At 32.7% G+C, this 26,665-nt stretch overlaps 2 protein-coding genes across 5 annotated transcripts in view; one reads left to right on the top strand and one right to left on the bottom strand.

Annotated features, from left to right (window-relative positions):
* Nucleotides 1–18,358, top strand: part of LOC134246022 (neuronal calcium sensor 1-like) — a 45,355-nt gene extending 26,997 nt beyond the window's left edge. For all 4 annotated transcript variants that reach the window (XM_062728278.1, XM_062728277.1, XM_062728280.1 and 1 more), the window contains 4 exons: nucleotides 15,394–15,483; nucleotides 16,388–16,466; nucleotides 16,602–16,768; nucleotides 16,950–18,358. In XM_062728278.1, coding sequence (XP_062584262.1) covers nucleotides 15,394–15,483; nucleotides 16,388–16,466; nucleotides 16,602–16,768; nucleotides 16,950–17,042 — 429 coding nt within the window. In that variant the 3' untranslated portion in view covers nucleotides 17,043–18,358. The remainder of the gene's footprint in view (nucleotides 1–15,393; nucleotides 15,484–16,387; nucleotides 16,467–16,601; nucleotides 16,769–16,949) is intronic.
* A 3,021-nt stretch (nucleotides 18,359–21,379) lies between these two features.
* Nucleotides 21,380–26,239, bottom strand: LOC134246021 (GDP-fucose protein O-fucosyltransferase 1-like). The gene is made up of 8 exons (XM_062728275.1): nucleotides 26,129–26,239; nucleotides 25,404–25,501; nucleotides 25,050–25,165; nucleotides 24,773–24,896; nucleotides 24,291–24,462; nucleotides 23,839–24,034; nucleotides 23,529–23,756; nucleotides 21,380–23,243 (listed from the first exon to the last, which is right to left on the bottom strand). The coding sequence occupies exons 2-8, from the start codon at nucleotides 25,498–25,500 to the stop codon at nucleotides 23,061–23,063; spliced, it is 1,116 nt and encodes a 371-aa protein (XP_062584259.1). The 5' UTR covers nucleotide 25,501; nucleotides 26,129–26,239; the 3' UTR covers nucleotides 21,380–23,060.
* Between the last annotated feature and the right edge of the window lie 426 nt (nucleotides 26,240–26,665).

Below are 26,665 nucleotides of genomic sequence, written 5' to 3'. Positions count from 1 at the left end.
ATTTTGTCACTTCATCAATTCATTCAAATATGGACAATGTCTCTCTGTACACTAAGAAGACAAAAGAATTATTAATTATGCAAATTATTCTTTAATCAATTTTTTCTTTGAAACTGAAAAAGTCTTTTATGATGCAAGGATGGTGATAACACTTACTCCAGGGCTGCATTCTGTTATTAGGCCTGTAACGTAAATTAATTAAGTTACTTTATTATTCTGAAACAATCACAATAATGTTTATATTAATGGTCAAAATCCTAAAAAAAAAAGATAGAATATTTTTCATAGTTCAGTTAGTCATGAGAGACCAGTCAATAAAAAAAATCATATGCATCAATATTAAACTAGCAAATTACACTGATAGAAATAAAGATAACATATAAAATAGTACTGCAGTGAGCTGTGTACTTTAATGATGTACATTTGACCATGTTTATATATAGTTCTTAAAAGAAACTACAGAGAATTTGCAAGAATTGTTTAGGAAAATGTTTGATCATATATTAAAAACTATATATAAAACAATAATGATGTCATGATGTAATTCATGTACATTTATTTTACACATGTATTGTATTTACTGATATTACATACTGTACTTATTTCTAAATTAAGTACTAATTTATAATTAACACAGAGGTTAAGATACTATGCTATATAATCAGAGTAATATGAAACGAGGAATGGAAATACAAATTTAAGCCCATGCACTTACCGTTTTCTTAACATTCTTGAGTACCACCAGCAAATCTTTGAAATTTTCCTCTCACTACATCCAAGTCATTCGTATCTTCAATATTTCCTCATCTCATGGACATAGACACAATTAACATTTAGATGTTGACATCTAGTTCAATATGGTGATGACATTGTATTTCCCAAAGCATATTTCACTTCTTTACTGTCTATAAATACTTTCAATTGTTCCTCACAAACATTTCGGTTTGCATTGAAATTTTGAACTGGTCTGGGAAGGCGCACAAATGCTGACTGGCTCTCCTCATTGGATACTGCCCTAGTTTAAGTAACTGTGGGGGACACAACAGGTTGTTTAGGTTGAGGAAAGCATTTGCAAATTGATGGGATGAAGATTAGAAGGTCAATAAATTAGAGACACTCCTGCCTGGCCCCCAATCATTCGTGATGCTATCATCAGAAAGAATTAACACTTAATACATGGGCAATTGTAATGAAGGGACCACATAGAGATATTGAGTCTTGACTTCAGGATATTCTAGGACTTTGAATTGAACAGTCCTGATCTCAAGATATACTAGGACTTATTTGATTCAGTTTGTTTTAGTTCAGAAAATATCAAAATTCCTGAGATTTCCTTGTGTCAGGACTTGATCTCTTGTAAAAGTCCTGAAAAATCCTGGGAAGATCCTGTTGTGGTGAAGCGTTCACATAAAGTCCTGACATGTCCTGATAAAATCCTGAACCTGATATCAGGACATCTCAGGATTTGATAATTGTCAGGAGCAAAAATTTTGGAGAGCAGGACATGTCAGGATATCTCAGGAAAATCCCAGGATATCCTGACTTCTCTTGACCCTCCAGGATTTATTTCTGCAAGGGTAAATACCCCGAAACGAGGACGTTTCGACTTAAGAAGGGGGTAATGTTACGTTTCACGAAGTGTACCTGTGAAATTCGGGTTAACTCTTGTTTACAAGTTCGGAATAAATGGACATTGAACCCGATGTTTATAAACTCCGTAAATAATTGTCAATGAACAGACAACGAAAGAAATGAACAATAATTGATTTAATGACTTTATTAATTTATTATGTATGATTTAATGACAAAGTGGTGTATTTTGAATGTTTTATATGGGTACAACGTTATTAATTTAGTAGGTAATTTTGTTGGTCAAAACCCGCTATCTTACTGATTGCATTGATTGTGACGTAATAGGTATCTGATTGTCTCTTACGTCATCATAACAACTTTTGTCTATATAAACCAGCTGTTTTGAGTTTAGACTTCAGTCGGCTGTGGGGAGCGACTCGGAGCACACAGCCTTCCCTGGTAAGGGAAAGTGACCTAAGTCACTTTGGGGAACGACTCCGTATACTTCGGTTATAAGACGGTACCAAGTCTATGTATACGAAACCATTAAAGGGAACCAAGTTTTTAGGAACGTCCTGGATTGACCATCGGTTGGTCACCTTTTTGTTAACCAAATAACGTTGTACCAACCAAGTTACAGTGTACCATTCTGTGTGTTTATAAGTGAACCATTTGATCGTCCTAATAAATGTTATAAACTTTTAACAAGTGTTATTCCTAACAAACATTATTTAAAGTGACCAAAAATTGGTCATTACGTCAACCAAAGAAGTGACCAAAAGTTGGTCATTACGTCAACCAAAGAAGTGACCAAAAGTTGGTCATTACGTCAACCAAATAAGTGACCAAAAGTTGGTCATTAACCATTATATAAACTGTGACCAACGGAACCATCAAATCTCGACCAAGTGACCAGAAAACCAATAGCGGCCCACGAGTTAATTATAACACGATACCCTCGGTTTCGTTACAATATCATATCATATAGATCTAGAATATCATATCTAGAATTCATTTAATTAAATGTATTTGGAGAGTGATTTCCATTAGAGTTTGCAGTGCATTTAATTCTATTAAAAACACATTTAATTTACATGAACATGACATTTCTTTTAAATCCATATAATATTTGCCGTCGATAGGGATTTATCAATACCAGTATACTAAATTATTACTTGACTCACAGGACACAATGTAAGATACAAAAGGCCTGGGTTTGAACATTTGTTTTCCTCTGTGTCTAGAGAAATTTGATTTTAACAATTACCAATGTTTTGTGAAACCAGAGTTACCCCCCTTTGAACAACTTTGATATAATCTCATTAGTAAGTTATGAAATACCTATCGATCATTAACGGATTAACACAATAGGATAATATATCACTGCTTAATTTTGAAAAACTTACATATAAGTGTTGTTATTATTGATGTACTATAATGATTAATGTGTACTTATTACGACTATTTCAAAAGTCCTATTGTGTAACGTGTAAATTATTTCAGGTCAAAACCTTAAAAATGACATAAGTCTCAAGAGTAGATTAACACACCATTTTAAAATTGCTTAATGACCACTTAAAAGTTCAAATACGTTGTACAGAAAGTAGTTAATGAACTGATGTTATTAAAAAAATTAGAATTCATATAAATTTTTCATCTATGTTAGACTTGTAAATGTAGAAAATTATATACCACAGTTTACCTACATAAATTGGAAGAAATTTTTCATTAAGCAAATATTTTCCAACATACAAATAACTTAATTAATGTAATGCATTTTTTTTCTGCATGTACAATATATTACCCATATTCTGATATTTATTTGGAAATAACATTTTTGCAGAATTGTTTCAAATTTTGGTTCTTGTTATCAAGCACAATTATTGTTGGAATTCATGCCTTTCAAAATATTTTAAATTTTATGTAAATTTATCTCAGTTATTATATAACATTTAGAAAAATTATCGGAGGGGACAAAATAGCAAAAGTAAGAAGATTGACCATTTTGTATATTTAAGTTGAATGTTTTTGCAGCAGTGTTATGCCATGACAAGCAAAAATGAAATTATTATTAGAGAAAATATGACAATAGGGAGTTGCTGGGTTGAATAATTGCAATTAACATCTGCTCTTTGGGGAGAAGAATGTAACATAAATAAAAGAAATATTAAATTTTCTCTAGTTTTGATTCCGAACAATGTCGGAGAAGTTTAAGAGGGATTAGATATGGATTAGCCCCCTCAGTTTGTTTTTGCTATGGATGAGGTTATAAATGAGTTATTATTAAATAGGATTTTCTCTGTCCAGAGTTCACAAGCTTTTTTGTTAAGGGAATCAGGAATCAAATCGGCGAGAAAATCTATTATAATATTGGAATTTATTGATTTTGCAAGATTACTTTAGAAAAATTATTCAGTGATTGTAAAATTGTTTTCTCTATTTCTCACCCTGCTAACTTGTATTTTTAAATGATGTTTTGCTTTGATGGTATGAAATATTGATTTGTATGCAACTGAACAGGAAATTATTATTTAGGTTTCTGCCTCAGTTGAAATGAATTTTAGTTTCCGATATCTAACCTGACTACTGTCCACAAAAACATAATATGTATGGATTTTAGACAGGCCTGAATATGGCAACAAATGACAAATATTTTAAGCATTTCTAACAAATTTGAAAACAAGATGTGTGTTTGAAACACTGATGTCCTCGTATGACAGCTTTCAGCAAAGATTGAAGTTTCTCAAATGCAAGCCAAACCCAAAGGAAAAGAGATGAAAAATGTTCATACTTAAAGAAAGGATTTTTTCTCAATGAATATACCTGTGAAATATGAAATCCCATTAAAAAGTTACGGTCAAGTTAAAAGTTTTTTTTTTAATGTGGGGCTAACTCCAAGGTCAAAAGTCAAATTAAACATACCCAGGGGAAAGCTTTGTTATAAGAAATATACATGTGAAATATTAAAGCCCTACATGTAGCAACAACTATTCAAAATTTATGGCCAAGGTTAATGTTTTACAAAAGTAGGTCAGAGTACTAGGTCATGGTCAAAAGATCATAATTCTTGGTAACCAAAGAAAGGCCTTTTCACATGGAATACACCTGTGAAATATGAAAGCCCCAGTAATAACTGTTCAAAAGTTCAAGGTTAGTGTTAGTCAAACTCAAAGTTCAAGGTCAAAAGGTAAAAAATATTTATATATCTATGGAAAGGTCTTATCACAATGAATACACATGTGAAGTATGAAAGCCATAGCACCAACTGTTCAAAAGGTATGACCAAGATTAAAGTTGGGTAAATTCTTGCAAAATTGATTCACACTCCAAGGTCAAGAGGTCAAACATGTCAGTGAATATTTGTTTGGTTCATTAAACAATTTTCTTTAGAATTTATAGGTCATAGGAGTATGTATTATGAAAACTATATGGAAGCTTCCTGACATACTTAGATGATTCACTTTTATGCCCCAGGATTGAAAGATCCCAGTGTTTCACAAACACATCTTGTTTTTTTCATATTATGGTTCCCTTGTAGTGTATGGAATCAAATTTTTATGTGGGATTTGTTTAAGAAAAATGTTTTACAATCTTTTCAAGAACAGCTAGGCCATGATAAGTGATGTTAGAGTGCAATCATCCTCAAGTAGTGCAGATTCAAGTCTTTTCAAACTTGAAAAGTAAGATGATCAATGTTACTCAGGTGAATGTTGTGACCAATGGGCCTCTTGCTTAACTTCGCACTGATACAGTGAATACAGGAAAAGTTCTTTGAAGTTCAGTTTTCTTTTCATACTTTAACCAAGTCCACAGTTCATGAATAGGCAACACCAAGAAGGCAAATACTTGGGTAGTTTAAGTTAAACACATTTAAAGCCTTTTTTTGTGAAGGATCTTTGGAGTGGTCAGATAAAATTAACAACAATTCTTTTCACATTAGACTACTAATATGGTAATGGGTTTCGCTAGTTAAGTTTCTATTTCAAATACACAAATTAAGATATGTTTGGTCATAAAAGAAACACTAACTGAAATCAGTGCGAAGATCTACAGTGTGAAAAGAGAGCTTTAATTAATTTGCCTATTCATTGTACATATAGATTTGATGAATGTCTGAAAGAGCAAAGAATTTAAATTTGTTGTTACCCAAACACCTCATGGAGACTAAAATTTTTATCTAAATAAATGTTTAGTGTCAATTTTGAACACCTGTGATATTGTAGTCGAAAGACGTGTAGTTCCTTGGGTACAATTCTGGTAAATTTAGAGTCTATCACTCCCTAATGTCGAAATCAATTCTTTTTTCTGTACTTGAATGCCTGAAATATTGTAGCCATGAATCAAATTGTAATAAAACACCCCCCTTAATTACAGGTTTGCCTCTTTATATACCAGTATATGTCTTGTTTGAAGACTTTCTCGTCCTTTCATGCCCTTTTTCTGAGATAAATCTGGAATTACAAGGTGTTCGTTGTATTGGGATTTGTATAAGGTGTTCATTATTTGGGGATATATGTATTTGTCAATAATGTATTCTGACTTAACTTGTACAGTTATAAAATAGTACTTAACCCAAGACAGACAGAGTTGAAAGCTGTAAATTTGAAATAAAGAAATCTATTCTAAAAGTGCCAAATGATAAATTTTTAATTCTGTCTACCATGCAGATTTTTGTGCATTCTGTCTTACAGAAGTTCTTAATCATGCATTCACATGTAACTTAATGATGATATGGCAATTACTTGCCCAAACACAATCTTATGGAACATTAAAAGTACATTCCTCTTAGGTTTTACGAAAATTAACATAACAGTCTCTTATTTAGAAAGACTCTAGCAGGTTTTAAAGGAATTACCTATTAATGAGAATGTCTGTACAAAATTAACCTGAAGAAATTCTTTGCAAAGGTTTTTAATAAAACAAGTAGATTATGTGCTTTCTGACTTAACGGTACCGTATCTGTAGAATAAATCAGTGATCCTTAGTTCAATCTATCATGTTACTAATCTAAAGTCATTATAAAAGTTTTCATGTAAATGGAGTTTTAAATTTTTCCATTATTCCTCATTCGGTCATCTGTTAGTGTCCCTGTAGTCGCCTTTGGTAAAAACTGTCTATATTTATTATTGTAACCAAAATCAAAGTGCAGCTATGAGAAGCATGTTGTCTCCATATCTGGCAGGTTATTGAAATCGCTTTTGAATGATTAGAATGCCATAAAGCACCTGCAAGAGTAAATATTTGAAGAAGTCTTAAAGAAGATTTCAAGTCTGTGTGTGATTCTATGAGAGTTCTTTTTACGGATAAAACTTTCACTTGACTGATCAGAAAATGAAGTGACTCTTTATGAATGCAAGGATTATGTGTATCATTAAACTTTCCATTTTAATACTATTTATGAATTAGTGGATAATTGAAAGGAAATTCATATGATCCTCATATTATGTAGAAATTTGTGTTGCATAGAATCAAATGGAGTTTAATGTAAATGTTCCTTGAAATTCTTGATTGATATTCTTGTGTGTCAGAACAATTCATGAACTTTGAAAAAAATCGTGGACATATATTTCTTAATTTTTGTTTGAAATTCCTACAGTGGGGTGCACAAACTACCCATGGAACCATTTTAAGATTACAATAAAATGAAAGTTGTTTGAATGTGATGAAACACGGCATAACTTTGAATTGTTCTGAAAAACCTGTTGTTACATTTAAAACTTTAAAGTTATTTGTTGAAGGCTCAGAATAGGTGCCCCTGCTGGGAAAAAGAATAGGGGCCACAGTTTTCACTGATATTGTGAATGGACCTACCACACTGAAGAAAAGTTATTATTTATCATCCTTTAATAGAAAAGGGCAAATTATTAAAATTTACCTGGGATACATATGCCATTTGCTAAAAGCGGCAGTTGACATTTCTTTCAACTTTTTGTGAATGAAGGGATTTTTCAGCCAAAAAGGTGGGATTTGTTAAACTTATTTTGGTCAATTTGCTCTTTAGAAACTTTTGGAAAACATCTTGATTTGTGGTTTTGGGATATAGAGCTTCTTTAATCTCAGCTTTGACTTACTCCGTGCTGTACACAGAAATTTAATAGGAGGGATTAGCGGGAGTTCCGAGGCCATTCATTCCACTATTCATTTGGAACAGTCCATCAAATGGCAAGATATTTAAAACGCGTGTGCCCACAGTTTGATTTAGATCTAATCTATCGTGCAGCATGTGATTAACTAATTAGATATTTTAATTAATCTGCATCTTAAGAAAATATTTTGAAGAATTGTGACGGATTGTTTTAATACACACACTATATGTTCCTAAGGCACAGTTCATTTGTTTGGAGGATCTATTTTTCACAAATTTTGAAAAAAAAATTGAAATAAATTCTGGAGATAATTCTAGAACTTGACAGACATGTTGTTAAGGTGAAAATTACTTTCATCTTTAAAAAAGGAAACTTTATGGAACTTTCTTTTCCCATTTGAAAGGGAGTGTGAGTGTCAATTTTCCTTTAACATCTGATATTTTTCTCACGCCATTCAGCAATGCGGCAAACTATAGATCCAAACAACGGAGGTTTACCGTCCGTAGGTGTCTCATTGTCAGAACACCAATACCAAGAAGCACAGAAGCTGTATATCCTGGGAGCTAAGCTGGATAACTTCCGCACCATTGGACCCTGGCATTCCGTAGAACCGGAGTACCTGGATCATCTTTGTTACCGCCTGGCCTCACCTGTACCACGACCCTGCAGTAGGAAACACGACGAGGGGGCTTGGGCAGCAGAAGACAAAGCCTTCATGGATTATCCCCGGCCGGTCTCCAGCATCAAAAGCGCCCCTCCTGGCAGTGGAAGACGTAGAGCATCTCCCTCGGCTAAAAGTAAATATTCTGGGCACTCCTTACCCATTGTGAGGGAAGGGAATAGGCAGAAAAATGAAGGCAAGAGGAATCATTCCAAAATTTCCACTGAGGACATTGATCGCATTGTAAGTAGAGTGACAAGGCCCACTGTTGCCAGCAGAGGGGGTGTGGATATTGCCGAAAAATATGAAAACAAAGATTATGTGTATGGATCTAGAACTGTATCGGAGGCGGATCTAGATTTTATTGTGCATCGGGTCACAAGGCCCACTGTAGCCAGCACAGGAGGAGCCGGGAAGCAGAGGAAATACACTGACTTTGTGTACGGTGATAAAAAAGTTAACGGAGAGGAATTCGATAGCATTATAAATAGGCTTACCAAACCCACTGTGGCCAGCAGGGGAGGGGTGGATATAGCCGATAAGGTGCCTGTAGAATACAAACCCCCTCCCGTCACCAAGACCAACCCAGTGGTCCCAGGGCTGAGGGCCAAACAAGCTGCCCTCCTGAAGAGGAGAGTAAACGCCCAGGAGCTAGATCAGATTGTAAACCGACTGAATGCTCTCACTCCTGCCTACAAAGCTAAGTATAGCCCAAGTCCCCACGTCTGGATTGATGATGCCAAAGTTGGACCTGCCTTCCAGCATCAGGTGATGGTTGCATAACGATGCAGTTGTGGCTTGAAAATGTTTTTATGAAGACTTATGCTATGTTTATTACATAAGTGATATATTTATTAGTGCAGCATATAATGAAACTTCTTTAAAAAAAAGGCCTCTGTTATGCCAGTGGTAACAAATCATACACTAATATGGGACTAATTTTGTAGATAAATACATCCATTCTGTTTTATATTGCAAATATTGCTTAGCCTAATCAAGTAATGTTAATCAAGTTATCATGAAGAAAATAATAAATATACAATAATTTTAATTATAGAATAGAGAATAATTATTTGCCATCGATTTTTATACTGGAATGAATGTAACTACTTTCATAATAAGTATTCAAGACTAGTATGTAAGGAGATTTATTCAATTGTTAAGTTTTTGTGGAAGAAGAATTGACGATAATTTCCTTTCTTTGTATACGACTTAGTGAATGAAATGTTTATTTATTTTTCAAGAATGTTGGTTTGTCTGCCTGTATTTGCCAACAAATTGAGGAATTGATTTCTGTTTGTTCAAGACAGGAACGTTGTTTGCTTTGTGTATGTACAGGCATTTCTATGATCAATACATAACACTTATGTGAACTATGGCTGACAATAATCAGGTTTTTGACTTCAGATATATACATGTATAAATGTAACTCCCCACAGTTCCTGCTTGTCAAGGTGAAATTTTGAAATATCGCAGTTCTTTCGTGATTTTTTTTTCGTGACAAGCGGGAATCTTCCTGTATGATTACGTGAATGGCGATTGATAGAGGGACATAAATTACTCTGTTTTTAGAAAAGAGGACTTTGCTTTTTATGAAGTGATTTAAATTTAAAGCAGTCTGTCCATACTAAATGCACAAGAGCTTTATATTTCTTAAATGTATAACTAAAAGTATGTGCATTAGGTGTTCTATTAGTTCTATTGGTATTAGACATGAAATTAAGTTGTAAATCTTCTCAAGAAGACATTTAAAATATTCATACATCTCTCAAATCAGGCTTAAATTAGATGAAAAAAAATATTATCTCTTGATTAAAAATACCCCGATAGGTAAAAATTAAAAATAAATTTTACTGATTTCAATCTTGATGATGAAAATTTATTTTGATTTTTGCGTCAATCCTATTTATCCAAAGTACCATTTATACTGTTTTTTTTAAGTTCTTACAGTACTATATTTTGCCCTTGATTGCGGATACGTCTATAATTATTTCGGTTCTTGATGTTCTTGATGGTTTTTTTTCCTCTGAACTTATTTTTTTCTTTACAGAGGAAATACTAATGAACAGGGATGACATTTCAATGTGCGTGCTTTGGGAGTTTTATTGCTTGTATAGAAAACCTTGTACATGAAATTTATAATCAATTATACATGAAATGAAGACATCTTTTGAACAATATTTTTATCCTTTTAATGTTCTACAAATATTCTTTCATTCTACACTCACTCTTCTATTATGTAGAATTAATAGCGTAGGATTGTATTTTCATACTGAAGTTCAAAGATCATGCAGACCAGAATATGGACACGACATTTAGTTTATTTTTCTTTTCTTTCGAATTTTGAAATAAACAATTGTACATGCATGTTTTCAATATTTTAAACAAAGAATTGAAATGTTCTTATAAAGCTAGCTAAAACAAGATAATTGAGTATATAAACAGTACTTATCTTTTAAAAAAAAAAAATGTTTTATAAGGATTATTTTGCATCATCTTCTAGAATGAAAAGGGACTTTAATAATACAGAAAATCATTCTTCAATGTATTTTGAAGTTATGCTGATAAAATCTTGTATTTCTTACAATATTACTTCAGTGCATATAGATCTTTATTGTGCAAAAAAATCTCAAGCAACATTTAATATTGCAAAAAATTGATCTGATTTGATTAAAACGTATTGCTTTGTAACCAATTTAAATAATTTAAAAAACATACTTCATACAATTTATTAGTGATATTGGTAATCCAACAGGTTTTTTTTTTTATATAATATAAATTTGACAGTCAATTATAAGACAAATTGCATGAACCACCCAAGGATTCATATACCGTATATCAAGAAATCTATCCAATGATTTCTTTTATAACATTTTTAGCTCACCTGAGCCGAAGGCTCAAGTGAGCTTTTCTGATCACATTTTGTCCGTCGTCCGTCCGTCTGTCTGTCTGTCCGTCTGTCCGTCTGTAAACTTTTCACATTTTCGACTTCTTCTCAAGAACCACTGGGCCAATTTTGACCAAACTTGGTACAAAGCATTCTTGGGTGAAGAGGAATTTAAATTGTTAAAATGAAGGGACATATCCCCTCGCAAGGGGAGATAATCAAGAAAAGAGAAAAATAGGGTGGGGTCATTAAAAAATCTTCTTCTCAAGAACCACTGGGCCAGAAAAGCTGAAACTTATGTGAAAGCATCCTAGGGTAGTGTAGATATTAAATTGTTCAGATCATGACCCCCGGGGGAAGGGCGGGGCCACAATGGGGAATCAAATTTTATATAGAAATATATAGGAAAAATCTTGGAAAATCTTCTTCTCAAGAACTACTGGGCCAGAAAAGCTGAAACTTATGTGAAAGCATCCTAGGGTAGTGTAGATATTAAATTGTTCAGATCATGACCCCCGGGGGAAGGGCGGGTCCACAATGGGGAATCAAAGTTTTACATAGAAATATATAGGAAAAATCTTCTTCTCAAGAACCAGTGGGCCAGGAAAGCTGAAACTTATGTGAAAGCATCCTAGGGTAGTTTAGATATTAAATTGTTCAAATCATGACCCCCGGGGGAAGGGCGGGGCCACAATGGGGAATCAAAGTTTTACACAGAAATATATAGGAAAAATCTTAGAAAATCTTCTTCTCAAGAACCACCGGGCCAGAAAAGCTGAAACTTATGTGGAAGCATGCTGGGATAGTGTAGATTCTAAATTGTAAAAATCATGACCCCCGGGGGAAGGGTGGGGCCACAATGGGGAATCAAAGTTTTACATAGAAATATATAGGAAAAATCTTGGAAAATCTTCTTCTCAAGAACTACTGGGCCAGAAAAGTTGAAACTTATGTGGAAGCATTCTTGGGTAGTGTAGATTTTAAATTGTTCAAATCATGACCCCCGGGGAAAGAGCGAGGCCACAATGGGGAATCAAAGTTTTACATAGAAATATATAAGAAAAATCTTTGAAAATCTTCTTCTCAAGAACCACTGGGCCAGAAAAGCTGAAACTTATGTGGAAGCATCCTGGTATAGTGTAGATTCTAAATTAAATCATGACCCCCGGGGGAAGGGTGGGGCCACAATTGGTAATCAAAGTTTTACATAGAAATATATTGGAAAAATCTTTGAAAAACTTCTTCTCAAGAACCACCGGGCCAGAAAAGTTGAAACTTATGTGGAAGCATTCTTGGGTAATGTAGATTTTAAATTGTTCAAATCATGACCCCCAGGGGAAGGGTGGAGCCAAATGGGGGGACCAAAGTTTTACATAAAAATATATAGGAAAAATCTTTGAAAACCTTCTTCTCAAGAACCACTGGGCCAGAAAAGCTGAAACTTATTTGCACATGGAAGGATCCTGGGGTAGTTGATTTCAAAATGTCTTAATTATGATCAGTGGGGTAGGGTGGGGATACATAATGTATTACAAGGGGGAAATCTGGTAAAGAACAGAATGGACAAAGCTTCTCAGGTGAGCGATGTGGCCCATGGGCCTCTTGTTATTTTATTCATTCTATTATTTTCACTCTCTTAATTAACTTTCCTGTATGAAAATTTGTGTAAAATATTAGCTGCATTATCTTGAAATGTTGATTTTTTAATCTCGAAACTTGTTATCATGTATATATTCTATATATTATAGTCTGTATTTGTACTCTGTAAAATAATAAACATTTTACTGTTGGTAGTGTTTACTGTTTTTGTTTTACAAGATACACACGTACCTTGGGAGTGTCTACTATATCTATAAAATTAATCTGCCAAATGGTTGTTTTAATAATATCCTTGTATTCCGTAAGCAGAATGAGCAACTCCTTTTGACAGTTAAAATATATATATTTGTAAAGTATATACATTCTTGAGATGCCCTGTTATTTTGACATCCTTTTAGTGAAGATGTAAAAAGCCTATTGTGGGTTTGGGTCATCGATATTAAAAGATTAGGGTATTATCAACAGATGATTTATATAGGTACTATTGTGTGGAAATCTGGGCTTGCCTGATTGTTAAATATGTGTCTGTCCCAACTCTGTGGCACAAATCCAAAATCTACCTACAAAAAGATAGTCAAATGGCAGATAAGCATTAAGGACAATACATTGATCATCTTCATTATAAAGATAAAAAATTAATTATTGAAAGGGACATCCATATCGGTTCTTGATGAATTATGAAGCTTTATGCCATATTCTGCTTAACTTAATTGACTATCATTGCACAGACATAACAAATGTATGGACATTGATTGTTCTGTCTGATTTAATGCACAGTAATTGCAGTCCCTGAAAGTGTTGAGGACATATTGCATTCAATGAATAAGTAATGCACCTGTTTCCTTTTGCTGCAAATATTTACAGTTTGTACTGGATGTTTTTTTTTCATTTTCAAAGACCTGGTCGGCCTGCATTAAACTACTAAGTAAATGGATTGGAGACATAATTTTGATGAGAGTGTCTGTTAGAATTAAAGAAGTAGTAATACATGCTTGAAGAGAAATGAAGGACTAGACATGTGAGGTCAGGGTTACATGGAAGATCAATGTCATATTAAGCATATTATACTGAATATGATCTTGACCTTCCATATAACCCTGACCTCACATTTTTCCAAGTTTCCTTGATAACCAGTGGAAGGTTAATTGCTTACCTGTAGAGCCATCGTGGAACAAACTTTATCAACCAAAAGAAAACACAATAATATGATATTGACATAATATATCTCTGTGGTGTTGGTAATCTGTTAATGTTTGTCTCAAGAAAAATATTTTTTGAAAGTTGTTTTTCACAACATCATGGTGTGAAATTCTTTTTTGCTTTGAAAAACTACTCACAGATCATTAACCAAAGTGGGGTTGATGAAACGAGACAGGTAAAGGAAGTATTCAGTTAAGGGTTTCTTTTGCTGACAAAGTTTGAATGATCTGTTGATGGGACTGGTTGACAGGCTTGGTATTCGGTAATACCCTGTATCCAGGGTTGGTCACACGCCATATTGATTTTGTTTGATGGCTCTGTAAATCAGAAGGAAGGGGGTAATAAGGTGTGAAAATGAGTTTCCAGGAACAAGGCATGATGATGTTTTAATTTCTTTTGAATTATATAAGGTTTTTGAGTATCTACTTTTCTATACTGCCTTCTGGAAGAAATATCAATACAGAAGTAAAAGATTTTTCATTTGATTTTTTTTTTCTTGTTTTATTAATCGCTCATCAGAGTCTTGAAAGAAATATCATTGACAATGCTAAAATCAAAGGTAATTCAAAGTTTTAGGAATGAAGACTATTTTTAACCTTTAAGTCTTCTTCCAGTAGGACAAATTAATTCAAGTTTAGATAGCCCATTTGATATTTAACTTCATGATTCATTACTTTGAGCAATTATCTGAGTCGTCTTCGATCTCCACAAGAATTTTGACCCAACAGTGTGAAGAAGTATTTATAATATTTTATTTCACGAACACAAAGAGATCGATCAAGAAATGTTAAAAATTTGTTATTATAACCTGGTGGTTTGTAACCACAGTGATTGGAGGTCATTTGGCAAGGTCATCAGAGAATATACACAAATTCTCTTTTTTCATTGAAGAAACATTTATAAAGGGCCCTGCACAGTGGAGCATCTCATCACAAAAGAGAACATCGATATTATCAAGACAGAGTTTGGCAGTAATATTCTAATGCAAATTTTGTTACTTCTGTTACACACACAAGGACATCTTTACTCACCCACCCCCACACACAAGGGCATTACTATATCCCCTCCAACTGCATTGCAAGGATAATGAATTAATTCTCATATCAAGAGGTTCTGATTATAAACTTAGCATCAAACTCTTTATGATGAGGTGAAGGTTACTGAGAAGAAACTATTTCCATTTGAGGCCCAAGATAGATGTGATAAATATGTCTTTCAGATATTAAAGTGCAAACTACAAAAGAACACTACCCTAGGTCTATTAATGAAAAGCAAAAAACACTAATAAGATACATCTAAAAAAGCAAACTGCTTACCGGGTAGTCTTATTTAGGATTAGATTCAAATACCATAATAAAAATTGAAGTATTTCTTTTTGGGAATTTTAGGAGTTCCATACAATATATCAACAGTTCTTCCCAAATGGTGACCCTACCAAATTTGCCAGTTTTGTCTTCAATGTTTTTGATGCCAACAAGGTATGTAAAGATGTTGCTCCTAAGATCACAAAATGGGTGAATTTAACAAGCTTATTAATTATTCCTAAAATACAGCTGAACTTTGATATCTCAAACACTAACTGGTATCTCAAATACCATGGATATGTGGAAGAATTTGCAAGTCTTAATTAAATATGCTCTCTTTAAAAGTACTTTATCCTTAATATCTTTGAGTTCATGATAATGAGGTTGGACTGTATGTGACATGAAGGGAAAACTAACACCCTCCAAGCTTAATTACAATATACCTTTTCAATAAATTTCTCATTAGAGATCCTTTATTGGGTATTATTTCTTATCAAAATCTTGTACAAACATACTAATATCACCAGTCAGTTATTCTTGATTTATGAAAGAATCTTCATAACAGTTGGGATATGGAATCTCACTTAAGAGTAAAATTAGATTTAATTTTTGTTGAGTAAAATTTAATTAGAATCTCAGGCCTTAATGTCAGTAGATTGATGTCACAAGGAATAATTCTTCAGAGCAGTGTTTATTACACTACCAGACAGAGTATATTAATTTCAAGAAAAGATTTTGGGGATTGTGTTTCAGATCCCATATATATGTCAAGGACTGAAATGAATGAATAGATTGTACTTCTGTTAGGGATCTGATATAACACAAGATACAAGACATGATAATATAATGATATTTGGGGTTTAGTAACCAGGATCAAATTTCAGGTTCAACCCAGGCATGCCTGAGGTCTTTAAAATAATTAAAATTTTTATCTTTGGCATTATTGAAATCAGAGTCTGCAGACTCTTTCCTGTGATAAGCATATGTTTGCAATGAAATGCCAAAGAACTTTTATAATTTTCTTTATCTCATTTAAAATACATGTACTTAAATGTATGTATGTCTGTATGTATTTCAGGATGGGTATATATCTTTTAAAGAATTTATTTGTGCTTTGTCCATAACATCAAGAGGTTCACTGGATGAGAAACTAGATTGTAAGTATATGTAAATTCCATTTGACTGCTGCTAAGCACAGAATCTAGAATACATTATTAATTTCATATTGTAAAATGTATCATTTAGAAGACTAAAGGTGTGTAATTGTATCTATTCTAATTTCTTAATTTTAGGGGCTTTCAGTCTATATGATCTGGATAATGATGGCTTTATCACAAAAGAAGAAATGGTCAGTATTGTGGATGCTATTTATAGCATGGTAGGGAACCTCCTAGATCTGCCCAAGGATGAGGATACCCCAGAAAAGAGAGTGGAAAAGATATTCACCCAGATGGACACAGTATGTGGAACTCAAGTCTTTGACTGATCTATTGTGACAAGGGGAATAACTCTTTCAAAGTCAAATATTGATTTGTCGTAGTAATTTTAGAGAGCATTTAAAACTGTGATTTCTGAAATAATATGAAACTATAATCAACAAGTGTTAATCCTTATTATTTCTATGATTTTTTTTTTAACAGAATAATGATGGTAAGCTGACAAAAGATGAGTTTCGGGAAGGCTCAAAGTGTGATCCCTGGATTGTTGAAGCATTGTCAACACCACATAGATAAAGGTTGCTAGTGTCTGCCAAAGTCCTGTAAACAATTGCACTGACTATTCATAGGATTTGTGGATGTTTGTGAAATTGACATTATTTATTGAAATACATGTACATTCCTTGCTTAGAGATAGAGCAGGTTTTGATAAAAACGGCCGTCATTTTCTCCCCAATTATTGACAAATCTGTGTAATTTTGTATGAAGTGATATTTTTAATGCCTTTTCCTGTCTTTCCTGTCTTGTGATACATTTGTTGAGATCTCTACAGTTATTTATTTCAGCTACCAATGGTCAGACGTTCTGAGTGTCTCTGATCAGAGTTTGCACAGTGTTCATGTATTTGTATATTGTTTGTTTGTCACATATAACTTTTCACATACATGTACCGATTTTATCCTCCAGAATCATTGAGCCAGTTGCAACCAAACTTGCCAAACAGTATCCTTGTGTAAAAGGCCTCAGGATTAATTTTTATTTTTCAAAGAAGGGGCCACATCCACGTACGTTTCCAATAAGACATTATAGTGATAAAAACTTCATGAAGATTCATTTGAATCCCTCCCCCCATTTCCTATTCAACAAAAGAGGTTTCAGTTTATACATGTATATGACATTGGATAAAGAAGAGAAGGTCATATGAGCATTAAATGGCTCATGGAGTCCTTGTTAATGCAATTCTTTATGCCCCCCACTATAGTGTTAGATGAGACTGTCTGTCTGCAAGTCCTTTGGTCCCTCTGTCACTTTGGGGTACCCATACCTTATCCACAACTCTTCCTATTAGTGAATAAAATTTTTGAGTTTCATAGTCTTTATTTCATATTGTCATTGTGCACCTCTTATTTTACATTTTCACCAGACACTACGCCTGGACCCTACCATTCTTCCTGTATTTGAGGTATCCATCTCTTATCTAAAACTCTTCCACTTAATTTTAATTCGACTTTCAAAGATTTTTTGATATAGTAGCATTATGCACCTCTTGTTACACAATTCAACTGAACAAATATTTGGTGTTTTCATACCTAAAAATATAAACTTTGTCATTAAACATGTAACCATGTAGGAGTGAGGAACTCAGTGCTCAGTACCTCTTGTTTTAATGTTCATAATTCAATTTGTTACAATGTCATTATTTTAACATCATCTAGACTGGTCTATAAATGTTCCATTTTTCTTCAATTTTAAATGAAATGGAATTTTAAGGAATTTCTCGCAAAAGATCAATTGAGAACAAAATGTTGGGTCTAAAGAGCTACATGTTTTCTGTTATGATAAGTTCTGAAATTTTTGTTTAAATATATATGTGTTGAAAAATGATAATAAAGATTTTATTATAAAAGAGTAGTCTCTGGTTTCTTAACATCAATTGAAAGAAGATGTGTTTGTGATACATTTATGACACCAAAGGTAAAACTTTTCTCAAATGCTGTCAAACTCCAAGATGAAGGTCTATAGAGTAAAAAAAAAATGGTCTAACCCTAAGAAAGGACTTGACTGCATATGTCCATGAATGCAACAGGGAAATATGAAAACCCAAGAACTAACCAACAGGTGTGACCAAGGCTATTTTTTTGAAATGGGTCAAACTCAAAGGTCAAGTTAATGGTACCAAAAGGAAGGCCTTTTCTCTAATAGAGGGAATGCACTTGTAAAATTCAAAGCCAGAGCACAAATTGTTCAATAGTCATAGCAAAAATTAAAGTTTTTTAAAAAGGTCATATTTCAAGGTCAAAAATCAAAATGTAAAATATGTTGGTATCTAAAGGAAGGTCTTGTCACAATGAATAAACCTGTGAAATATTAAAGCCTTTAAACTAAGTTTCTTTTTAAACAAATGGAGGGACAATCTGACAAACAGGACAAAAACTATTTACCCTGAATCCTCAATTACAAGGGCCCCCAAAAAAGTATGTAGCTATATATATATAGCTACAGGAAAAAAGTACCGGTATATAGCTATATCAAATAATTTTTTTTTTTTTGCAAATTGGGAAATTTTTGTTACAGATAATATATAGTGTATAAGCTAATATAAACAAGAGATGTTTGTAAAACACTTATGCCCTCCTCCCCAAAATTGTAATTTTTGCAAGTCCAAGGGGCATAACTCTGTCAAAAAAGGCACCATTGTGGCCAAAACAGAACTTGGCCAAGATATTCATCTGATAAATCTGTACACCAAATTTCATTTCAGTATGTGCAACCTCTGCGAAGAAAATGAACGGAAACTGCAAAAAACTGGAATTTTTCCTAAGTCGAAGGGGCAATAACTCTGTCAAAAATGGTGCGAATGTACCCAAAACACAATTTGACCTTAATATTCATCTGATAAATCTGTATATCAAATTTCATTTCCATATGTGCAACAGGTGTGAAGAAAATGAATGGAAACTAAGTGGACAGACAGGCTGACTGACAGATAGCAGCAAAGCAATATGCCCTCCCTTCTTTGAAGGGGGGCATAATATTAATGATGGTCCAAAGAACAACAAAACACAAAACAATAAGTTTGAGGAATAATATATTTTAAGAGAGTATAAATATCAATCTAGAGAATTTTTAAGTCACAAGGTAAAAAATACCAGTATATGAAGTTTTAAAAAAGCAGTATTGTAACAAGTAACAAACATGAAACATATAGCAATTCTGTTAAAAAAAAATCTTTTTTTGGTCATTTGTTAGTGGACTTGTCTTATTTATACAGGAATCAAGAAGTCTCTGCAAAGACTGCAGCTCTACTGATTTGTACCTATAAAATGTAGGTAAAAGATGCATCAATCTGGACTCTGTATTTTGATACCTTCTAAAGTTGTACCACATTTTATAGAAAAATTAGAAAATGTACAAAAATTGTAGAGAAAGGAACATTTTGTTAGAAATAACAGGAATTCAGATGTTACATGTAAGTATCCCACAATAAACTAATATTTTTATATGCATTTCAAAAGATGACCACATTTATGCAGTTTTGGTCTGAAAGTGCTTGTAGTTACTCTAACTTGGTCACTCATCCTAAAAATTTAAGTCAAATGCAGCATCTGAAGTATGTATGAGATCAAGTGTTAACCCACTGATGCATCATTCATGCAAGTTTGGTCTAGGAAGGGCTTAAAGTTACACTGGGATGAGTGTACCCTAAAAAATTTTCATAATACAGGCATGTCAAAAGCACTTATATGTATGATCTTAATGAGCATTTAACTGAAATTGCACCCTACCCTGTAGTGTGAAAAAAATATACAGACAGACAGATATGTAGATGACAGACACAATACCAAGGCAAAACAACTTTGGTCTTTTGTATCGCATATATCAGTTAATAAAATATCACGATAATATCATAGATATTTTTTACAACATTTTGTTGACAATGATTTTTAATGAATTGTCATTATTTGTAAAAATATGCTAGAAAAACAAAATTTCACTCTTTTGAACTTTTTATGTACCTAAAATTAATCATGTTTGGATGGTAAAATATTTTATATTTTACAACATTTTTTAGTTTTTATAATTGTAATTTGAAAGATTTGACAAGTAAATGAATAATTTCTGGACTTATTATGTACCTAAATACCGGTATTATCAATACGTATCACGCAACAAAAAATCGTGATATACCGGTATACCGATAAAATCGCACATCCCTAGCAAAAACAACTTTGGTCTTTGTGCAATAGAGTTAATAAAATCAACAGTAACTTGATATAGACCTATGTTTTTAAACATTTTGTGTGAAAAACTAACAGATGATAAGCATTTATGTAAATATACAAGAAAAAATCATGCTCAATTGTATATTCACCTGTAAGGTAAAACATTCTACCGTATAGTGGGTTATTTTGGCGGGTGTAAATTTTGGCGTTTTGCCTGCTCAAAGGTATGCTAATAATTTTGGCGTAATTTATTTTAGCAGACACAGGGTTTCATCTCTTTGCAGATGAACACTTTGAAGAGAACTTACTATTTTAGCGATTAAAATTTTAGCGGGCTACCATCAAAACGCCAAAATAAGCCAAAATTAACACCCCGCTAAAATAACCCACTATACGGTATATTTTACAGCAGTATCAATTGTGGAGATTTGAATTCATTAATAAATCCTCTTATTACCACATAACCGTATTATCAAAACTGTATACGGGAAATATTCGCCCAGTTTCATTTTCACCCTTTTGCCCTAACCTCGATTGGGCAAATTTAAAAGGGGCAAATTCAAAGAATACAATATAATTTCTAAAACTAAACTGACTGGGCGAATTTAAAAATGGGGCAAAATTGTTTTCAAGTGTGAAAAAGTTATTTAAAAAAGCCCTGCATTAAAATCGGTCTTTCGATCCTTTTTTTTTTCTTCCTTTTTTGTTATAATAAGAAGGAGATTTTAAGTACAATTTGCAGTGATGCAAAAGCATAGCACATTGATCAATGATCATGAAGTGCAGTTTAATTTTGACACCTCACTAACAAATAGAACATGAAGAATTTGCAAAATCAAAAATCAACATCCACATCTAATACCTTGGACATTTTTCAATGGATCAGTGAATTAATTTGAAATAAACAAGTACTGTATTTGCATTGTTGAAAAAATAATCAAGTTATTTTGAAGGGGGAGAAAATTACAAACCTGTATTTTGACAAAATAAGTTTGATTTGTAAGGGGAGACAAAATGGACATTTTTTTTTAAGGAACAGTATATTTGTCATTTTTTATCCATGCCAAATCAATCCCCATATTATGGTTATTAAATAATAAAGTTAATCAGTTCTTCCCTATAAAAACCCTTTGTTCAATTATTGGTTGTGGCTTGACTAGAAATGTGCTGTAGTTTGTACATATAAAAAAGACTGTTATATCAGCACCAACATTTGTGAACAATAAACATTGAAAAACAGCTAATAAAAATGTATCTAAATTCACAACAAAAATATCAAAATGGAATGTTCTAAATCCCTGTGCTATCTGTTGTTCCAATTTTTTTATAAACAGTAAAACACGCCTATAGCAAATTTTGCTTTGTTCGTTATAAGCTTAATTTGATATGTTCATTATGGTCACAATATATAAAATCACAGGGAATAAAATTCACTTTTCTGTATGCATTTATGCATATTATAAGGATGATCATTATAAGTATGGTATGTTTTACTGCAAGTGTATGACAAAATTGCTGTTTCAAAAATACACCTGAATATTGTTACATATTACATTAATAAGGAGCAAATTCATTACTGGTCAATTAAAAAAAAAAAATTAATGGCACAAATAACTTTCAACTCACAAGTTGTAATGCATGTTTATGCAAAATATACTATTAAATTTGCAAGTGAACTCCAAAATAAGCATTGCATGTTGGAAGAAGTCTGTGAATATTAAAAATAATCTGCATCAAATTGCTATCAAAGTAAACATAACAGAGTGAAAAAATTTGAAATAAATTTAGAACTCTGATAGGTCAGAGTATGGCCCAATTGATTCACATGTTGATTTTTTACAACCCATAAAAATAATCTAATACATTTACAGGTATATGAAATGTGATAAAAGTTTCTGATAATATTTGTGTAAATAATCTACAGTGGAGCCTCATTTATCCGGACGCTTTGGTTCCCAGTTAATTTGTCCGGATATGTGAAGCGTCCGGATACCTGAATCACCAGTTGAACAAGACAAAATAACATTTAAAAAATCCGTTCCAATGACAAATCGTCCGGATACTGAAGCATCTGGATATCTGGCGTCCGGATATCTGAAGGTCCACTGTACATGTAATATTATATTGTGGATAAAAGAAAAACCCTTGATATGAAAAATAATCCCAAGGTGATAAATTTCAATTACATATATATCATTCTATACTTGCAATGTAAAGATTGGATTAAATATTGGTCCTTTTCCTAAAAATCAGAAAATATTTTTGGGGGAAAAATGTGTAAATGGCACCAGGTATAATATAATAAATATGGCAAAGACCCAACACAAAGCAATATAATAAAATTCTATAATAAATGCTATAAACTTTGACGTTATAATTCATCACGTTTAGGCAGCTTAAATGCCCAGAATTCACTTGACTTCCCTGCAACATCCCTCTCTCGCTTGACAAATGCAGAGAATGTTGATACACAACAGCCAATGAAATGATCAGATTTTCCTAACACAGCCAAATCTATATGTGGACTCTTCCCATCTTGCTTGGCAAAGTTAACCTGTAAATCACATATTCACAATTGATTACCTAAAATATTGAATAAATGCAGGTTTCTGAAAGTTAAATGTTGATAGAAGTGGAATTAAATTGTCACAACATTTGAAGTCGACACTTTTGGTCCTCAAGTTCAACTTTTGTCAGTATCAATAAAAATTTAATCTTAACTGAAAAAATTCTTCCAGAACACAATTTCATTTTTACAAAGCAAGGAACAAATCATCCTCAATGGAAATTTTTAATATAAGACAAAAAAATTATGAGATAAATCTTGATCATTTGATACCTTTGGCATGGCTTTTTTCATTTTGGAGATGAGATCTCTGCTATCTGTGGCAATAAACACATTGCTGATTCCTTTCCCTTTCACGGCACTCTTCACTTGCTTGATGATCGTGTCATCTGAGGGGTAACACATTTCTGCCGTCAGTTTTCCCTTCTCCCCTCTATAACCAATACACTGAGGGGAGGCGAACAGTGCCGATCCAGAGTCTATGTGTTTACAGGCATTGGACTAAAATTAAAATTAAACCAATACATAATCACAGTGTCGTTTAAAAAAGTCAATCTATTTCATATTATGAAATCTTCCTTACAAAGTCTGAGCCAAGTCTCAGGTGAATTCCGATGAATTTATCATTGTTGAATTTGCTGGAAATGAGATCTTTAGCTTTCTTTTCTATGTTGTCTGACCAGACGACATACTGCTGTAGTCTGAGATTTCTTTGCTCCACAGGAAAATGGGCAGGTGCCCCTTTAAATGCTAACACTGGAAACCGTTCTGGAGGATATCTGAAAAAGATGCAAACATCTAGGATATAATCTGCAATGTACAAGATTTGGAGAAAAGGCTGGACTTCAGTTTTTATCACAGTGACTGTAGATTAACTATGACATTCATAAATTATACATGTACATCAAAAGGCAATTTTTTAAAGTCATTGAAAAGAAGGACTAGAAAAGCTTTTATCTATATGTACTTTGATTTTGGACATTTCACAGCAAATGAAGTAATGAACATACATAAAACATCCACACAAGTGTATACCTTTCATGCCAACGTTTTACTTCAAAGTGGTTAGATGTATCAAAAGATAGAGGTTCATAAAATTCAGAGGCATCAAAATCTATTTTAAATGTGTCCCAGAAAGGTCCAAAGGGATTTCCATGTTTGGCATCACAGCCAGGCTCACCGGTGTAAGATGGACCGTAACAGAACACTGAAAAATAATGAACAGCTTCATCTGACATGAGAATTAACAGTCACTGGAAAAAAAGATTTATAACTTTATAAAACTGTCAAGTTAAATTATTCTCCTTTTAAAGTTGCACTTCAGAATTTGGTGATATTGTGGTGGCCCTTCAAATTTTGATGAAATTGTATGTGATAATTCTAATTATAGATTGTGAATCAAAGAGTGAAAGTAAAATGTACCAAGAAACCTTTTAATAGTCAGTCTCAACATTTTTTTTTTTTACAGCTTATTAAATCATTCATCAATTAATGAGTTAAAATATTGACAGCTTTACCTGTTCTATTCCCTTTTGGCCAGATTTTTGGTGCTAAATCTTTCATAAATTTTTCCATGGTGATTGCTCTGTGATATTTTTGCACAGTATCAACTCGGAAGTAAGTGTCAAAGGGTATTTGGTCCTAAAATACAAACAATTAAATCTACTGAAAAACATACAAGATTTTATGTTCAAAGATTATTTAAGCAAAAGTACATGCATTACTATTTACAATAAACTTCTGGAAATTATAATGTAAGGTTTGGAATTTTGTTAAAAAATAAACATTGCTTACTGATGTTGGTTTGGGGAAGTTATATTCAACCCAAGGTGGGAGAATGAGTGTTCTGTCAATATCTTTAGCAAATGCCAGGGATCCAAGAAAGTGGTCTGCCTGATTTCCAAATCTTCCTACATTAGCACAAAAAAGTATAAACATAGATTTTCTTATGTGTATCAAAAAGATGTTTATACATCTTTGATTACCTTCATTAAAAATGCATCGGAAACTGAAAATTGAGAAATAGTGAGGTGAAAATTGAATGGAGCAATTATATTAAAAAGTATTGATATTTCAGTGAATCTTTTCAGCCCTATAAATGAATACATGTACAATTGTACATTCAATGAAAATTTGAACACAACTCACCCATACATGGACAATATACCACATAACCCTTGGGATCAATCACATTGGAATTTAATGAGCGGAACAATGCCAACAGGACTACAGCAAGCAGCATCATTCTGTATAAAAGAACAGTAAATGTAGCAGATCAAAAAAAATTTTAAAAGCTAAAAAAAAACCATTCTATTGTTTAAATACCAATCCATGCATACTCAATACGATATATAGATTGATTTTGTGTGGATTTCAAAGTCAATTGGAAAAAACAAATAAAAACAAAATAAATTCGTATCAAATACAAATAGGCAATTATAAAAAAAAAAAAAAAAAAATTCAGTAAAATGTTGAAACATACAATAGACACTGGCATAAATAGAAATGAATAGAAAAGATCAACATAGCGATATATGACAAACCGTGCAGTAAGGTTCACTAATGAAATGGAAAGAGATGTGTTTATAAGCTACTGAAGCAATTAATTGATTTTTCCGATTGGCTTTAAGCTATCAAAACAGTGCACACACTTTATTTAAGCCAAAAATAGAAACGGAAATGCGATAACATCTGTGAAACTATTTTTCATGATAAGTGAAATCGATATCACTTTATATCCCCGAAATTTGAAAACATAAAAGAATATTCGATTGCTAAAATTGTCCTTTCACACCTTTTCCCTCAATTTAAAAAAATGAAAAACTTTTACTTAGTAAAAACATAAAATGCTATGGTTTGAAAAAATTGTTTACCTTCCAGTTCTACTTTCACTTTCTCAAACACGTTTCACTGCCAATATTTTGTAGAACGAACCCGACCCTAATTTAATTTTTTTCTTTACATGGCACTTTCTGCGACTTTTTTCCCACAATGAATGAATGATAAATAAATTTGCGTGGCTACTGGGCTAGGAACATTGTAGATCAGTTGGTAGACTGGTGATGCACATGATGTCCCAATCATTGTTAATGGGTCCAAGTTTCGATTCCTGGTCTAGCCATATTCTTCTGTCCCGATATGATTTACTGTATTTACTCAGAAGAGTTGACACAAATTAGCAATATCTAGAGTTCGTTTTTTCTTATCACAAATATACAATTCTTACATAATAAATATATATTTTTTTTATCTATACAGTAGGGATTTATTTTGGTGATGTGAAAAATGTCTTTCTCAATTAATTTCTCCTTTTTTTTAACACTGTCATCTCAAAATATTACTAAATGTGTGTTCCTAACATATTCTTTCACTGTTTCCACAACAAAACATTCCTTATAATTGTTGTTAAT

The sequence above is a fragment of the Saccostrea cucullata genome, unplaced genomic scaffold (genome assembly GCF_032062105.1).
Source record: "Saccostrea cucullata isolate Sc308-1 unplaced genomic scaffold, CSIRO_AGI_Scuc_v1 ctg342, whole genome shotgun sequence".
NCBI classification, from domain to species: Eukaryota; Metazoa; Mollusca; class Bivalvia; order Ostreida; family Ostreidae; genus Saccostrea; species Saccostrea cuccullata.
Note: the sequence above shows the minus strand (reverse complement) of the source record. Positions and strands in the feature narration are given on the sequence as shown.

Coding starts and splice junctions, on each gene's coding strand:
- LOC134246021 (XM_062728275.1), bottom strand. CDS start 25,500: ATGATGCTGCTTGCTGTAGTCCTGTTGGCATTGTTCCGCTCATTAAAT. Junction 25,166..25,403: donor GGTATATTGTCCATGTATGG/GTGAGTTGTGTT, acceptor GTGCTAATGTAG/GAAGATTTGGAAATCAGGCA. Junction 24,035..24,290: donor GTAAAACGTTGGCATGAAAG/GTATACACTTGT, acceptor CATCTTTTTCAG/ATATCCTCCAGAACGGTTTC.